Source organism: Terrapene carolina, unplaced genomic scaffold (assembly GCF_002925995.2).
Source record: "Terrapene carolina triunguis isolate 2854851 unplaced genomic scaffold, T_m_triunguis-2.0 Scaffold18, whole genome shotgun sequence".
In the NCBI taxonomy this organism is placed as follows: domain Eukaryota; kingdom Metazoa; phylum Chordata; order Testudines; family Emydidae; genus Terrapene; species Terrapene triunguis.
This window is the reverse complement of record NW_020664369.1, coordinates 10,046,332-10,060,125: the sequence shown is the minus strand read 5'-3', so window position 1 is coordinate 10,060,125 and position 13,794 is coordinate 10,046,332. Positions and strand designations below refer to the sequence as shown.

Below are 13,794 nucleotides of genomic sequence, written 5' to 3'. Positions count from 1 at the left end.
GCTTGAGTTTATGTTGTTCATGTGCATAGAGATGTTTTGTTTTTGATAGATGCATTATGTAAATCAAGGAAATAAGATATAAGGAGACCCATATTATCATCTTCTTTTTTCCATATGTTGGATCAATGATCAAGGTTAATTGCCATGACAATATTTCATTTAAAAACTAAAAAGCCCTTCCCCCGAGAAACAGGTTGATGCAAACATTCTGTATTTAATCAAATCAATCATATTCAAGCATCTAAAGAATTAGAGCAATGCAGCAACATTTAAACAGAGTTAACTCAAACACAGGAAGGATAACTACTTCAGGATAGGACAGGGACTATAAAGATATGGGAAAGTTCCCTTCTTACACTATGAGAATTCCATGGTGGCCAGTTACACAAGCTTTCTAGTTACTGTGTACCACCAAGCAACATACGTAGCCAGAGGGAGAAATGGGACATGGATGTTGACCTCTGTTTCATAAATAAAAATAGTTATGTACACATTTCATTTGTAAATGGACTGGTCCATTTACATTCGATAATTTCAGAATCACATGAGTGTGCCATAGAGAAAAGGCACACCATATTTTGTACAAATTCTTTGAATTTTCATGGATAATTTAAATTGACTTTGTATTGTTTTGCATTTCACTAAATCAGACTGCTCTTTTCCTGGATTTTATGGATTTAGTTCAAGGAAGCAAGAGATTTCAGAGTAATATAAAAAATTATTTCAATTTCACTGACTGCTTTGGTACATCGATTGTAGGGCTCTGTCCTTAATAATACTTGTCCAAGCACACAGTCTACTAGCATTGGAAAGACAAAACTACTTTTAAAGCAGTACTATAACCTGTATAGCTTTGTGAAGTTGAATAGCTGCTGTAACTGGTCTCATTGATAATGCTGGAAGGGAAACGTCAAACAGCAATCAGTATATTAGACCTATAATTTAGGTATTCGGTCATTTTAGTTGCAGGTACAATTTAGTTGCACTGTTCAGATTGACTGATGGTCTCTTGGTAAGGAGTTGGAAAGTAAACCAGAAAACTTCATAAAACTAGATAGTTGTGTGTTAATAAACAGTGAATAGCTTCCACATTGTACTGCTCATTTGTGGATAATAATTTTACATTTTTGTTTTAATTTTACTTCTGAATTTTATAACAATTCTCAGGCCATTGTTTAGGATCTACTAGGATGGCAAAACTTTCTGTTCCTTATTTAGCTGACTAGAAAAAAAAACCCACTTACTCTAAGATAGTGATTTCAAAGGCCATGATCCTGCCAAAATGTATGCATGTGCTAATTTTAAAGTTTGACTGCAGTATGTGTACTCACATACTTAAGAGTGAAGCATGTGCATAAGTGCTTGTAGATTTGAGACCACAGTATGTGCCTTATATATTATACAAATGTATTTAACTACATCAGTATAAATCCTTTTTGTTGTAGTAGTTCTGGTGTTCCTAGTATAGTTTGTATTAGCACTTAGTAGAGAGAAATCCAACTTCCACCCAGGAATTGATACTTTCATACATGTTATTAACACTTCCTGTGATGGGGTTTACAAACCCCATACTAAGGCTGAGGTGGGGGAAGGGCGAGGCCCAGAATGCCCTGTACCTCAGGCACTGTCGAGCATGCTCCTGGGGAGAAGACAAATATAAAGGGAGCTTCCACAGCCCCAGTTAAGGGAAGTAAGAGAGGCCATTTCCAGGAGGAGCACCACTCTGCAGCAGCAGCAGAAGCAGAAGCTTCTACTGATGGGATGTGGCTGAGAGTCTCATCCTTCCCCACCCCGGCCAAGAACCATGGGCAAGGGGCACAAGAGGGCCACAGGCATTGGCCCTAGACTGCAGGGATTTTGAAGTAAAGACTAAGTAAACTACAGCCACATGCCAAACTGAGACACAAGGTCTGGTAGGAAGTGGCCCAAGGAAAGGTGAGCAAAGGGCTGGCCATACCTAGGCCATCTCACGCCACTGAACTTTCAGGGCCCTGGGTAGGGATCCAGGTGGAGAGGGAGGGTCCAGGTCCCCCTACCCACTCCAGAGCTACAATTCCTGGCCCCAAGGAGGACAGACCTAGGGGTTACCAGCCAAGAAGCAAATCCAGCTGGGCCAGTCCATCCAGAGGACCGGAACATCCCGAACTGATAAAAAGACTGGAATTATAGGCCCAGACCACAAGGCCTACTGACCAAAGAAATCACCCTGCTACACTTACCTGGATGAAACTCACCTTTATGCAGAGGACCATCACAATCATAGAATCATAGGACTGGAAGGGACCTTGAGAGGAAACAGAGCAGGACCTAGAAACTGCGGGGACTCCCCACAGATTTCAAAAGGGCCACTGGACTGGTTGTGGGCCCCGATTCCCCAATCACATAGAATCATAGGACTGGAAGGGACGTTGAGAGGTCTTATAGTCCAGTCCCCTGCACTCAAGGCAGGATTAAATATTATCTAGACCATCCCTGACAGGTTTTTGTCTAACTTGCTCTTAAAAATCTCCAATGACGGAGTTTCCACAACCTCCCTAGGCAATTTATTCAAGTGCTTAACCACCCTGATAGTTAGGAAGTTTTACCTAATAACCAACCGAATCCGCCTTTGCTGCAATTTAAGCCCATTGCTTCTTGTCCTAGCCTCAGAGGTTAAGAAGAACAATTTTTCTCCCTCCTCCTTGTAACAATGTTTTATGTACTTGAAAACTGTTGTCATGTCCCCTCTCAGTCTTCTCTTCCCCAGACTAAATAAATCCAATTTTTTCCATCTTCTCTCATAGGTCATGTTTTCTAAACCTTTAATCATTTTTCTTGCTCTTCTCTGGACTTTCTCCAGTTTGTCCACATTTTTCCTGAAATGTGGCATCCAGACCTGGACACAATCAGTTGAGGCCTAATCAGCATTGAATAGAGGGAAATAATTACTTATTGTGTCTGGCTTACAACACTCCTGCTAATACATCCCAGAATGTTTGCTTTTTTTTTTTTGGCAACAGTGTTACACCGTTGACTTATATTTAGCTCGTGATCCACTATGACCCCCAGATCCCTTTCCGCAGTACTCCTTCCTATGCAGTCATTTCCCATTTTCTATGTGTGCAACTGACTGTTCCTTCCTAAATGGAGTACTTTGCATTTGTCCTTATTGAATTTCATCCTATTTCTCGTTTGTCCAGATCATTTTGAAGTTTAATCTTATCCTCCAAAGCACTTGCAACCTTTCCCAGTTTCATATTGTCTGCAAACTTTATAAGTGTACTCTCTATGCCATTATCTAAATCACTGATAATGATATAGAACAGACTCAGACCCAGAACTGATCTCTGCAGGACCCCAGTTGACATGCCCTTCCAACTTGACTGGGAACCACTGATGACTATTCTCTGGGAAAAGTTTTCCAACCAGTTATGCACCCACCTTATGGTAACTTCATCTAGGTTGTATTTCCCTAGTTTGTTTATGAGAAGGTCATGAGAGAGACAGTATCAAAAGTCTCATTAAAGTCAGAATATACCACATTTACTGTTTCCCACTTATCCATAAGGCTTGTTACTCTGTCAAAGAAAGCTATTAGGTTGGCTTGACACAATTTGTTCTTAACAAATCCATGCTGTTACTTATCACTTTATTATCTTCTAGGTGTTTTCAAATTGATTGCTTAATTATTTGCTCCATTATCTTTCCGGGTACAGAAGTTAAGATGACTGGTCTGTAATTCCCCAGGTTGTCCTTATTTCTCTTTTTATAGATTGGCACTGTATTTGCCCTTCTCCAGGCCTCTGGAATCTCTCCCGTCTTCTATGACTTTTAGAAGATAATCGCTAATGGCTCAGATATCTCCTCAATCAACTCCTTGAGTATTCTAGGATGTATTTCATCAGACCCTGGTGACTTGAAGACATCTACCTTGTCTAAGTAATTTTTAACTTGTTCTTGCCCTTGTACACCACTTCAGTCCCACTTCAGCCATCAAAATAAGGCTTACATGGGACATGGGTGGTGCATAGGTCTTGTACTGCCTCTCTGCACAGGGATAAAATTTCACCCATTCTGCAATAAGGATTAAAGTGAAATGTAGCCTTCCCCACAGGGGGCCCCTTTGTCAAGCTTCAAAGAAGATTAATTAAAACATTTCCAACAGTAACTGAAGCAATAAAAGCAAAATGTGAAACTATAAGAAAAAGTGAGAATTTAATATTCAACAGTTCAAGTGTACTTTGTGTTCTCCTGTGCCTTTGAGTCTGTCCTTGGTGCTGTACGCCCAGTTAAAAGTACCTTGATGCAAAGGCATACCTTGCTGTGCCACGTTCAATATCTGTTTCCACAGCAAAGTACAATCAATTTTTTAAAAGGAAATGTTTGGCTAAAATTATTTAGGATATTACTGTTGAAATACTGACCAATTATCCTTCATTAGCCTTTTAAGCACATTTTGTGAACAGCATAGCATGCAAAGTCATAACTTTGGCCTTAGGTAATTTTGGAAAAGAAACATACCAAGCTGTGTGGGAATCAGTCCATGATTCCACTCTACAATAATTACTGGAGATGTTCTAACAAGTTTTAGAATGGTTATTCTAGAAAAATAAAATAATATTAAGGGCCCAATCCTGCTTCCATTTAATGTAGTAGGAGTTTTGCTGTTTTCTTTAATGGAAGCAGGATTGGATGCAAAGTCTACTCCAAATGAATAAAAAGGATCATACTGAAATTTAAGTAATATCCAAGGATAAGTAAAATATAAGGCAAAGAACAGAATAGTGCACCATGGGTTTATTGATGGGAGCAATAACAATTTGCTTTTTTCATATGTAAAAAGTATTTTGCTTCATACAACTAAGAACTTTAAAAAAAAATCTCGGGTGCTGGTCAGCTGTGGATTCCTCCTGCTCACACCAGCCATCTTTCTTGTATCCTGTTCCTCAGGAAAAGCCAGCAGTTCTTCTAGAAGTCTCGAGCACTGGGGGGCTGTTGATGACTTTTTTCCCCCCAAGAAATTTGCTAAATGAAAAAATAAGATACATAAGCTACAAAGCTCTCTGTTTTCTGTACAATTTCTATTTTTCATCCAAAAGAGTACATATCTATTCTATTGTACTTAGAGAAATAAGCCTTTAGAAGAGTAAATCTGAAGGTTATACTCCAATGCAATAGACATGACTGCTACTATACTACCAAAAAACAAAACAAAACAAAACAACCCCCCCCCCCCCCCCCCCAAATGTAACGCACAGAGAGCAGCATAGTGATCTACCTGAAAAAGATACTAAGAGGGCCTGTCTGATGGATGTCTTTGTCATGTTTGAAAACCCGTCTACTGCAATGTAAAGCTGATCTTTTTTTCACCTGCCTACACCTCAGACAGGCCAATTTCCTCTATAGATTCTGTTGGACTCATCACAAACTCCACAAAGCAAACCTAGTAAACTCAGTTAAATAGAGAGAACTTTGATATACACTTCAGTATCCAAACAGATTAGTGACCACAAAGTTCTAAAATTAAGCACAAATGCTTACTACTGAGATGGTTAAAAGTCTAACCCATTTCTGGAAAAGTAAACAGTTTATATTTAGTCATAGTTACCGAGATTTTACATTATAATAGGCAAGGAGAGCAAAATTTTTTGATCTAGTGCAAGTCAAGATTCATATTAGTCAGCGTGCAAATAATATAGTTTCATAATGAGTTGTAATGACAATGAATATTGGATATGCATAACCCCACTACATTTTATATTTGAACTGCATAAATACAAGTACATTAAGACTGAACTGCATTGGGACTGGTAACATTAGCCAAGGTGTAACAGTCTAAGCTGCCAGTGGCCATTTATTACATTTGGCCAATAACCCCACGTTTTGGGCGAGAAATAGCTATTGGATGTATCTTTTTGAGCAAATTTTGAAATAAACAGCTTCTGTGCAGAATTGGAGGAGAGGAAATATCTGATTTCTTCAGCTAAGGAATAATGTTTTAAATTGTGAAGAAGAAGTATAGTGATATTTAAAACATATTATTAGGACTGTCTCTTAAAAGATGACAAAACATGCTGAGAAACTATTCAGCTTCACGAGACACCTTTTAAAAAAAAATCCTCTATTTTCTTTTAAAATAAATTATATATCAATTTTCTCTGCAGAATTTAATTACTAACTATAGATAGAGCGTGTTTAAGTTTGTTTTGTTGTGCAGATATTTTTCCACCTAAATATAGCCACTTAATTTAGAGAGATCCTGAAAAAAAATCCCATGTTTGACATTTTAGAAAAGCGTTAGGAAGATCGTATTTGCCACCCAGGATCAGACCAGCAGGTCCAGCTAATCCTGTATCCTGTCTCTGTCACTGGCCTGTACTTGAAGCTTCAAAGGAAGGTGTAAGGAGCCCTGTAGTAAACAATTACAGAATAATCTACTCATTGGGGAAGTTTCTTCCTAAGTCCCATCAGTTAGTGGTTTGCTTATGTTGTGAAATAGAGGGTTACTATCGCCTCCCAGCCTGTATTTTCACCTATTATGCAACTGAGGATGTTCCCATTATCCATATAAATGCCTAATCCTTTTTTGAATCCTATTAAACTATACGGATTAGATCTTGGCCCCACTGAAGTCAACGGGAAACTCCAGGATTTATCTCGCAGCAAAGATTCTTTTTAGTAGATTAAAATTTGTTGACTTTCATTTTAATTAAATATCCTTTTGTTCTTGCAATATGAGGAAGGGTAAGAAGGAGCAACCAAATATAACTCTCTCTTTTTCATCTCTTTAAACAATCCCAAAGCTTTTCAATCATTCTCTTATGGAAGATTGTCCATGCCTCTAACCATTATCCTCACCCATCTGTGGACTTCTATTACTCTTTCTATATCTCTTATGAAGTAAGAGTGATCACAGCTGAACATGGTATTCCAAGACAGATTGTACCATCAGTTCATATAATGAAAATACAGTATTTTCATTATCATTTCCTATTTTGTTAGCTTTATCGACAGCCACTGAACTTTGAACAGGGTTTTTATTAAGTTTTGCACAACACTCAAGTCTTTTTTTTCCTCAGCAGCTACAGTTAATTTAGAATCCAGGTTTGTCTATACCCCACGAGGTTCGGAAATACATAAAGGTTTGTTTGCATTTTTAATTATCTGTGAAATTTCTGGTGTCGGTGACTCACTCACCTTTTCTCAGCAAATTTCTCAGTAAATATATTGGGCTATCAAAACAGAATCTCTAGAGAACACTAAACAGGGTGTCAATAATTAGCTCAATTATCACCTAGACACAAACCAGGAATAAATTTTGTATGCCCAGTTGCCAAAACTAAAGGAATAATCCCCAAGAAAGCAGGGTATTTTAGCATCAGAAAAGAAAAGTATTTGTCCTTTCGCCTCAGAAACACAAATTAAATTTTACAAATTAATGGAGATATCCTATCTCCTAGACCATTGAGTCCAGCCCCCTGCCTTCACTAGCAGGACCAAGTACTGTTTTTGCCCCAGATTCCTAAGTGGCCCCCTCAAGGATTGAACTCACAACCCTGGGTTTAGCAGGCCAATGCTCAAACCACTGAGCTATCCCTCCCCCCTAGGGATGTTCATTGCAGACTATGGGTGGAACATCCCCACTGCAAAACCCTACCCATGCCAGACCCATGTGGCTGTGTCCACAATGGTGCTGTATCAGCCTGTGCCCTGGGCTGGATTTCTAGTAGGATATCCCATGCAGTGCATTCAATTGTGCCACTCTATAAACTCATGCACAATTTATTATGGGAGAACTAGTCTCAGCACTGAGATTCCACCTGCTCAATTCCCTCTGCTGCCAGCTTCTCAGAGTTATCATCATAGAACTGTTGATTCTGCGTACATTCCCTGAATTATGGGTCTTACTGATATCACACACACAGCTTTACCAGAAGCCTGGTGTCAGCTTCTGACCAATTGGCAGCATGGAGGAAAGATTTCTTGGATGGCATCTCTATTCAAATGGTGTGGAAATGCAGCAGAAATGGAGCAGGCAAACATGGGTGCAGAAGTGCAGTGCAGAAGAAAGGAGCTGTTAAGACAAGTAGAACAGCCCAGATGGAACTGGGTGATTTGATTGGAGGACTAACAGCGCTCAGGTTTGATTATCCTGCATTCTCACTGCAAAGTAGGCAGATTTGCCAGGCTGAAGTGAAACCCAAGCTAAAGCCATGCCTGCTAATCTGTCTTAAAGCACCCTCAAAACTGGGTTAGAGGCTTTTCTGTGTGGACAGAAGGTGGTTTGGGTCAACACCCAGGTTATAGATAGGGCCCTACCGAATTCACCATCCATTTTGGTCAATTTCACAGTCATAGGATTTTAAAAATCATAAATTTCATGATTTCAGCTATTTAAATCTGAAATTTCATAGTGTTGTAATTGTAGGGGTCCTGACCCAAAAAGGAGGTGGGGCGGGAGGAGAAAGGGGAGTGCTGCACGGTTATTATAGGAGGGGTTATGGTACTACTACCCTTACTTCTGCAAATGCTCCTGCTGCGGCGCTGCCTTCAGAGCTGGGCAGCTGGAGAGTGGCGGCTGCTGGCCAGGAGCCCAGCTCTGAAGGCAGAGCCAGAGCCAGCACCAGTGCAGAAGTAAGGATGGCATGATATGGTATTGCCACTCTTACTTCTGCACTGCTGCCTGCAGGGCTGGGCCCTCAGTCAGCAGCCGCTGCTCTCTGGCTGCCCAGCTCTGAAGGCAGTGCAGAAGTAAGGGTGGCAATACTGCAACCCTCCTAAAATAGCCTTGTGACCCACCTGCAACTCCTTTTTTGGTCAGGACCCACAATTTGAGAAATGCTGGTCTCCCCTATGAAATCTGTATCATAAAAGCACACAAAAGGGTAAAAGCACACAGTAGACCAGATTTCCTGAGGGGAGACCAGATTTCATAGTCCGTGATGCATTTTTCATGGCCATGAATTTGGTAGGGCCCTAGTTATAGTCTAGATTAACTGCAGTGAAAACATACTCTAGAACAGGGATCGGCAACCTTTGGCCCGCCAGGGTGCTTACCTTGGCGAGCCACATGCCAAAGGTTGCCAACCCCTGGAACGGAACTTAGAGCAGTATACTCCAAGCCATGTGAAGGAGGAAGAGGACAGCAGAAGCCAACCACAAATTTAAGTACTGCTTAATAAAAACAAACATACAAGAAAACAAGAGGCAAGTGAAAAAGATTCACTGGTTAATGCTCACCAAACATGATGCGATTTAAGACATCTCACTTCACTCATTACCAACCTTTGATCAACATTTAAAGATTGAAGGATTCATTAGATCCATAAGTAAGAAAAAAGCTAACAAGCGGGGCACGCTTGATAACTCAGCTGTTAATAGCCACTGCATTGTTGTTTTAATTTAGTAACATCATGCGTTTTGGGGGTCTAGAGTTTGTATGGTTTGTCTTTTAAATTTGTTAGCATAGATGCCAGTTACATTTTCTGAGGATGAATCATCTCAATTTTAAAAGAATACACTATTAATAAATTAATAAACTATAGCTGCAAAGAGATCTTCGCTAAAGATTCATACCACAATGAAGATTTTTATGTGCTATTTTTTGTGCTGAAGTCAGGTATCCTTTCACCTGACAATTCCACGATAGGCTCATTGAGGCCTAGACTCTAATGCAAGAATCGTAGAGACTTTTTGTTGGGCTCAGCGAGTCGATAAAAAGGGGAAATTACTTGGCTGTGTACATTGCTCATAAAGTGGCTGGAGTGCAGAAGTCTTGGACACAGGAAGACAACACTGATTTCAGTAGAAATTTCACCTATGTATCTGAGAGGAGACTTTGGGTAACTGGACATGGAACAGAAGGAATAGGCATCTGAATAGGAAAGAACAGGAGCAGTCACCTGGCAATGAATTCCACAGATTGACTGTATCTTGTGTGAAGAAGTATTTCCTTATGTTTGTTTTAAACCTGCTGCCTACTAATTTCATTGGGTGACCTCTTGGTCATGTATTATGTGAGGGGGTAAATAACACTTCCTTATTCACTTTCTCTACACCATTCGTGTCATATGCCCCCTCAGTTGTTGCTTTTCTCAGATGAATAGTCCCAGTCTTTTTTCTCTCTCCTCATATGGAAGCTGTTCCATACCCCTAATTATTTCTGTTGCCCTTCTCAGTACTTTTTCAAATTGTAATATATCTTTTTTGAGATGGGACGACCAGAACTGGACACAGTATACAAGGTGGTGATGTAGGATATACTTAGATAGTGGCATTATGGTATTTTCTGTCTTATTATCTATCCTTTCCTAATGGTTCCTAACATACTATTAGCTTTTTTGACTGCTGCTACACACTGAGTGGCTGTTTTCAGAGAACTATCTACAATGACTCCAAGGTCTCTTTCTTGAGTAGTAATAGCTAATTTGGATCATATGGCGCCACTTCCCCTCCAGCGTGACCTACACTGGTATTCCTATATATTTTGTACTCTGGTATTAGCGTGACCAATACCATGATTCCACCAAGTTTCTGCAATGCCCATTATATCAATGTCCTAGTTCAATACCAGACACTCAAGTTCACCCATCTTAGGGTACGTCTATACTTACCTCCGGGTTCGGCGGTAAGCAATCGATCTTCTGGGATCGATTTATCGCGTCTTGTCTAGACGCGATAAATCGATCCCGGAAGTGCTCACCGTCGACGCCGGTATTCCTGCTCCGCAAGAAGAGTACGCGGAGTCGACGGGGGAGCCTACCTGCCACGTGTGGACCCGCGGTAAGTACTTTGTAGTTCGAACTAAGGTACTTCGACTTCAGCTACGTTATTCACGTAGCTGAAGTTGCGTATCTTAGCTCAAACTGGGTGGTTAGTGTGGACCAGCCCTTAGACTTCTTGCATTTATATTCAGGAATTTACGAAATCTCTCAATATTTAGCTGTCTGCCTTCATGTGATGTAATGGAATGGGACTCTTTTGTTTGTCTGTTTCTCTTCAATTCCTACATGTACTTTATCAACTTCTCTCCTCTCCTCTTCACTAGGATATAGAGTATCCCCATTAATAAATCCTCCCCTAAGGGATGTGTCTGTTCGAACTATGTGCTCCTTCAAACCTGTCAGCTTTCTCCCTGCCCTTAGTTTAAAAACTCCTCTATGGCCTTTTTAATTTTGCATGTCAACGGTCTAGCTCCATTTTGGTTTAGGTGGAGCTCATACTTCCTGTATAGATTCCTCTTTTCCCAAATTGTTCCCCAGCTCGTAATAAACCTAAATCCCTTCTCCAAACTCCATTATCTCATCCACTCATTGAGACTCTGAAGTTCTGCCTGTCTAACTGGCCATGTGTGTGGGACTGGAAGCATTTCACAGAATACTACCATGGAGGTCCTGGACTTTAATCTTTCTTAGAAGCCTAAATTTGGCCTCCAGGACTTCTCTTCTACCTTTCCCTATGTCACTGGTACTTACATGTGCCACAACCATAAGCTCCTCCCGAACAGTGCACATAAGTCTATCTAGATATCTTGAGAGGTCAGCAACGTTTGCACTCATCAGGAAATTCACCATGCGATTCTCCCAGTCATCACAAACCCAACTATTTGTATTTCTAATAATTGAATTCCCATTACTATTATCTGCCTTTTCCTAATAACTGGGATTCCCACCTAGGAGGGGCATCCTCAGTGAGAGAGGATACCATGACATCATCTGGAAGTAAGGTCCCAACTATGAGATTGTTTCCCTCTGCTCCAGTTTGATGTTCTCCTTCCCCAAGATTTTCATCCTTCTCAACAGCACAGAGGCTGTCAGACTGGGCATGGGACTGCTCTACTGTGTCCCAGAACATTGTGTCTATGTACCTCTGTCTCTATTATCTCCTCCAGTTCAGTCACTTTGGTCTCAAGAGTCTGCATTCAGTCTCTGAGAGCCATGATCTCCTTGCACCGAATGCATACACAGTGGCGGATTAGCCATTGGGCCAATGGGGTCCGTGCCCAGGAGCCTGGGCCAATTAGGGTGCCTCTGTACCCCGACCCGCTGTGCCCACCCGGCACTCCTGCTGGGGAGCAGGATCAGGGCGCAGCGACTTGCCCCACTCTGCCTGCCTGGGGCTCCTGCTAGGGAGCAGGGGAAGCCCCTATGCCTCGACCCCATTTCCCCAGCAGGAGCGCCAGGGAGAGGAGAGGACTGCAGGTTGGAAGGAGTGGGGAGGGGCCCGCACTTCCTCTGGCCCAGAGCCTCACAAACCCATAATCCACCTCTGTGCACACATATGCCACCTGCCCACAAGGCAGGCAAACATACATGCTGCATTCAGTGCAATAAACTGGACAGCCCCCACTCTGCTGTCAATATTCAGGTATACCTCAGAAAAACATTCAGTGACAAAAATGCCAAATATATTTTTCATCTATCTATGTTCTGTCTACAGAATTGTACCCTATGTATGCACAATTTACAACCAAAAAGATACTGAGTCTTTATAGTCAAGGGGAAAAAGAGCTAAATCAAAGGAAAATAGTATAAAATTTGTTGTGTAAAAGCTTTTTCTTCTGTCTGATTGCAAAGGGTTGATTCTGAAAAAACAGACATGAATAGTAAATCTTTATTTTAAAGATTACATATTAGGTTGTTTTATTATCAACTTGATAAAATATTTTAAAAGGAAAATATAAAACTTTTTAATTTAGTATAATTGTTAAAACAAGTATTTTACAACGACACTAAAAGACTCTAGTACATACATAAAGCTGTAATAACAGTCATTTCTAGGTGTGGATTTTTGGCTTATGCCGCATAATACTTCTGAAAAATGCCATTATTACAATATAAAGCAGGCCATGTCATGTGTTATTGCTTACTTATTTTAATAAGACTTTTTATAAGAAACACCCATTTTTTCCCCTAGGAACTTTACATTGTAATTTGGTCCTAGTACCTTATAATAGAAATTACTATAATTTATTGTACTTTTTCAACCTGCTCACAACTGGCAACTCAACACTCAACAAAGCTTCAGAAAATAATCCCACAAAGTTATTTTTCTTTTTAATTATGGTAACTTTGAACAGGTCATATTATAACACTAAGGTACATACCCTTTGCCACAATGGATGCACTTTTGTTGAAACTGAAATCCACAAATAAAATGTCACTACTACATATTTACCTTTTATTTTTCCTATTAGTTTCTAGCCCTTGGGGGTTGATAAAACTGTTGGGTTGGTCGTGTGGACCGTCTTGGCTGACCATCACCTCCTCTGCGGAACTCTAGAGTTTGCTCATAAGTATCTTCCTCCTCCTCCTGCAGGTAAACAGCATTGTTTTAAATGTAGAGAGTAAATGAATGCATTATATACGAATAGAAACTGCTGCGTCTATGCTGATAATCACTCAGGAAACTACCATGACATGGAAACTGCCATAATGGATCACTCTTTCAAATTTTTTCAAAACTAGGAAATCAAATAGCAAAAAATTGAAAAGTTTCAAAACTAGACATCAGAAACAGCAGGAAAAGGTTTTAAGAGACTTGCAGCAGAGACATACATGTATAAAAGTTCAAATCCTTTTCCAAAAGTCATACAAGCAACATAATCAAGAAGCAAGATAATTTTGCCAAAACCAGTGAAAGCTGGAGAAACTGGCCCTTGAGAGATTAGAAACATGGGGAGAATGTAACAAAGAGAAATTCAACATGGAAAAATGCAAGTGAAGAAATCTGGGGAGAAATGTCCAGAAATACAGATCTGAAACAAGAGGTATAAATCCATAAAGGAGCAATTCTGAAGAGGCCAACAAGCAACAG

The 13,794-nt window shown here is 40.3% G+C and overlaps 1 protein-coding gene across 2 annotated transcripts in view; it reads right to left on the bottom strand.

Moving 5' to 3' along the window:
* Positions 1 to 4,771: 4,771 nt before the first annotated feature.
* Positions 4,772 to 13,794, bottom strand: part of LOC113407119 (tudor domain-containing protein 3) — a 259,992-nt gene continuing 250,969 nt past the window's right edge. Inside the window, exons 13-15 of one of the 2 annotated variants that reach the window (XR_003899863.1) lie at positions 13,156 to 13,290; positions 7,177 to 7,228; positions 4,772 to 5,004 (exon numbers count right to left, since the gene is read on the bottom strand). Coding sequence is in view for 1 of the 2 variants with exons in the window: in XM_026655218.1 (XP_026511003.1) it covers positions 13,171 to 13,290 (120 nt within the window). In the remaining variant the exon portion in view is untranslated. The remainder of the gene's footprint in view (positions 5,005 to 7,176; positions 7,229 to 13,155; positions 13,291 to 13,794) is intronic. The other variant, XM_026655218.1, reaches the window with a different exon arrangement.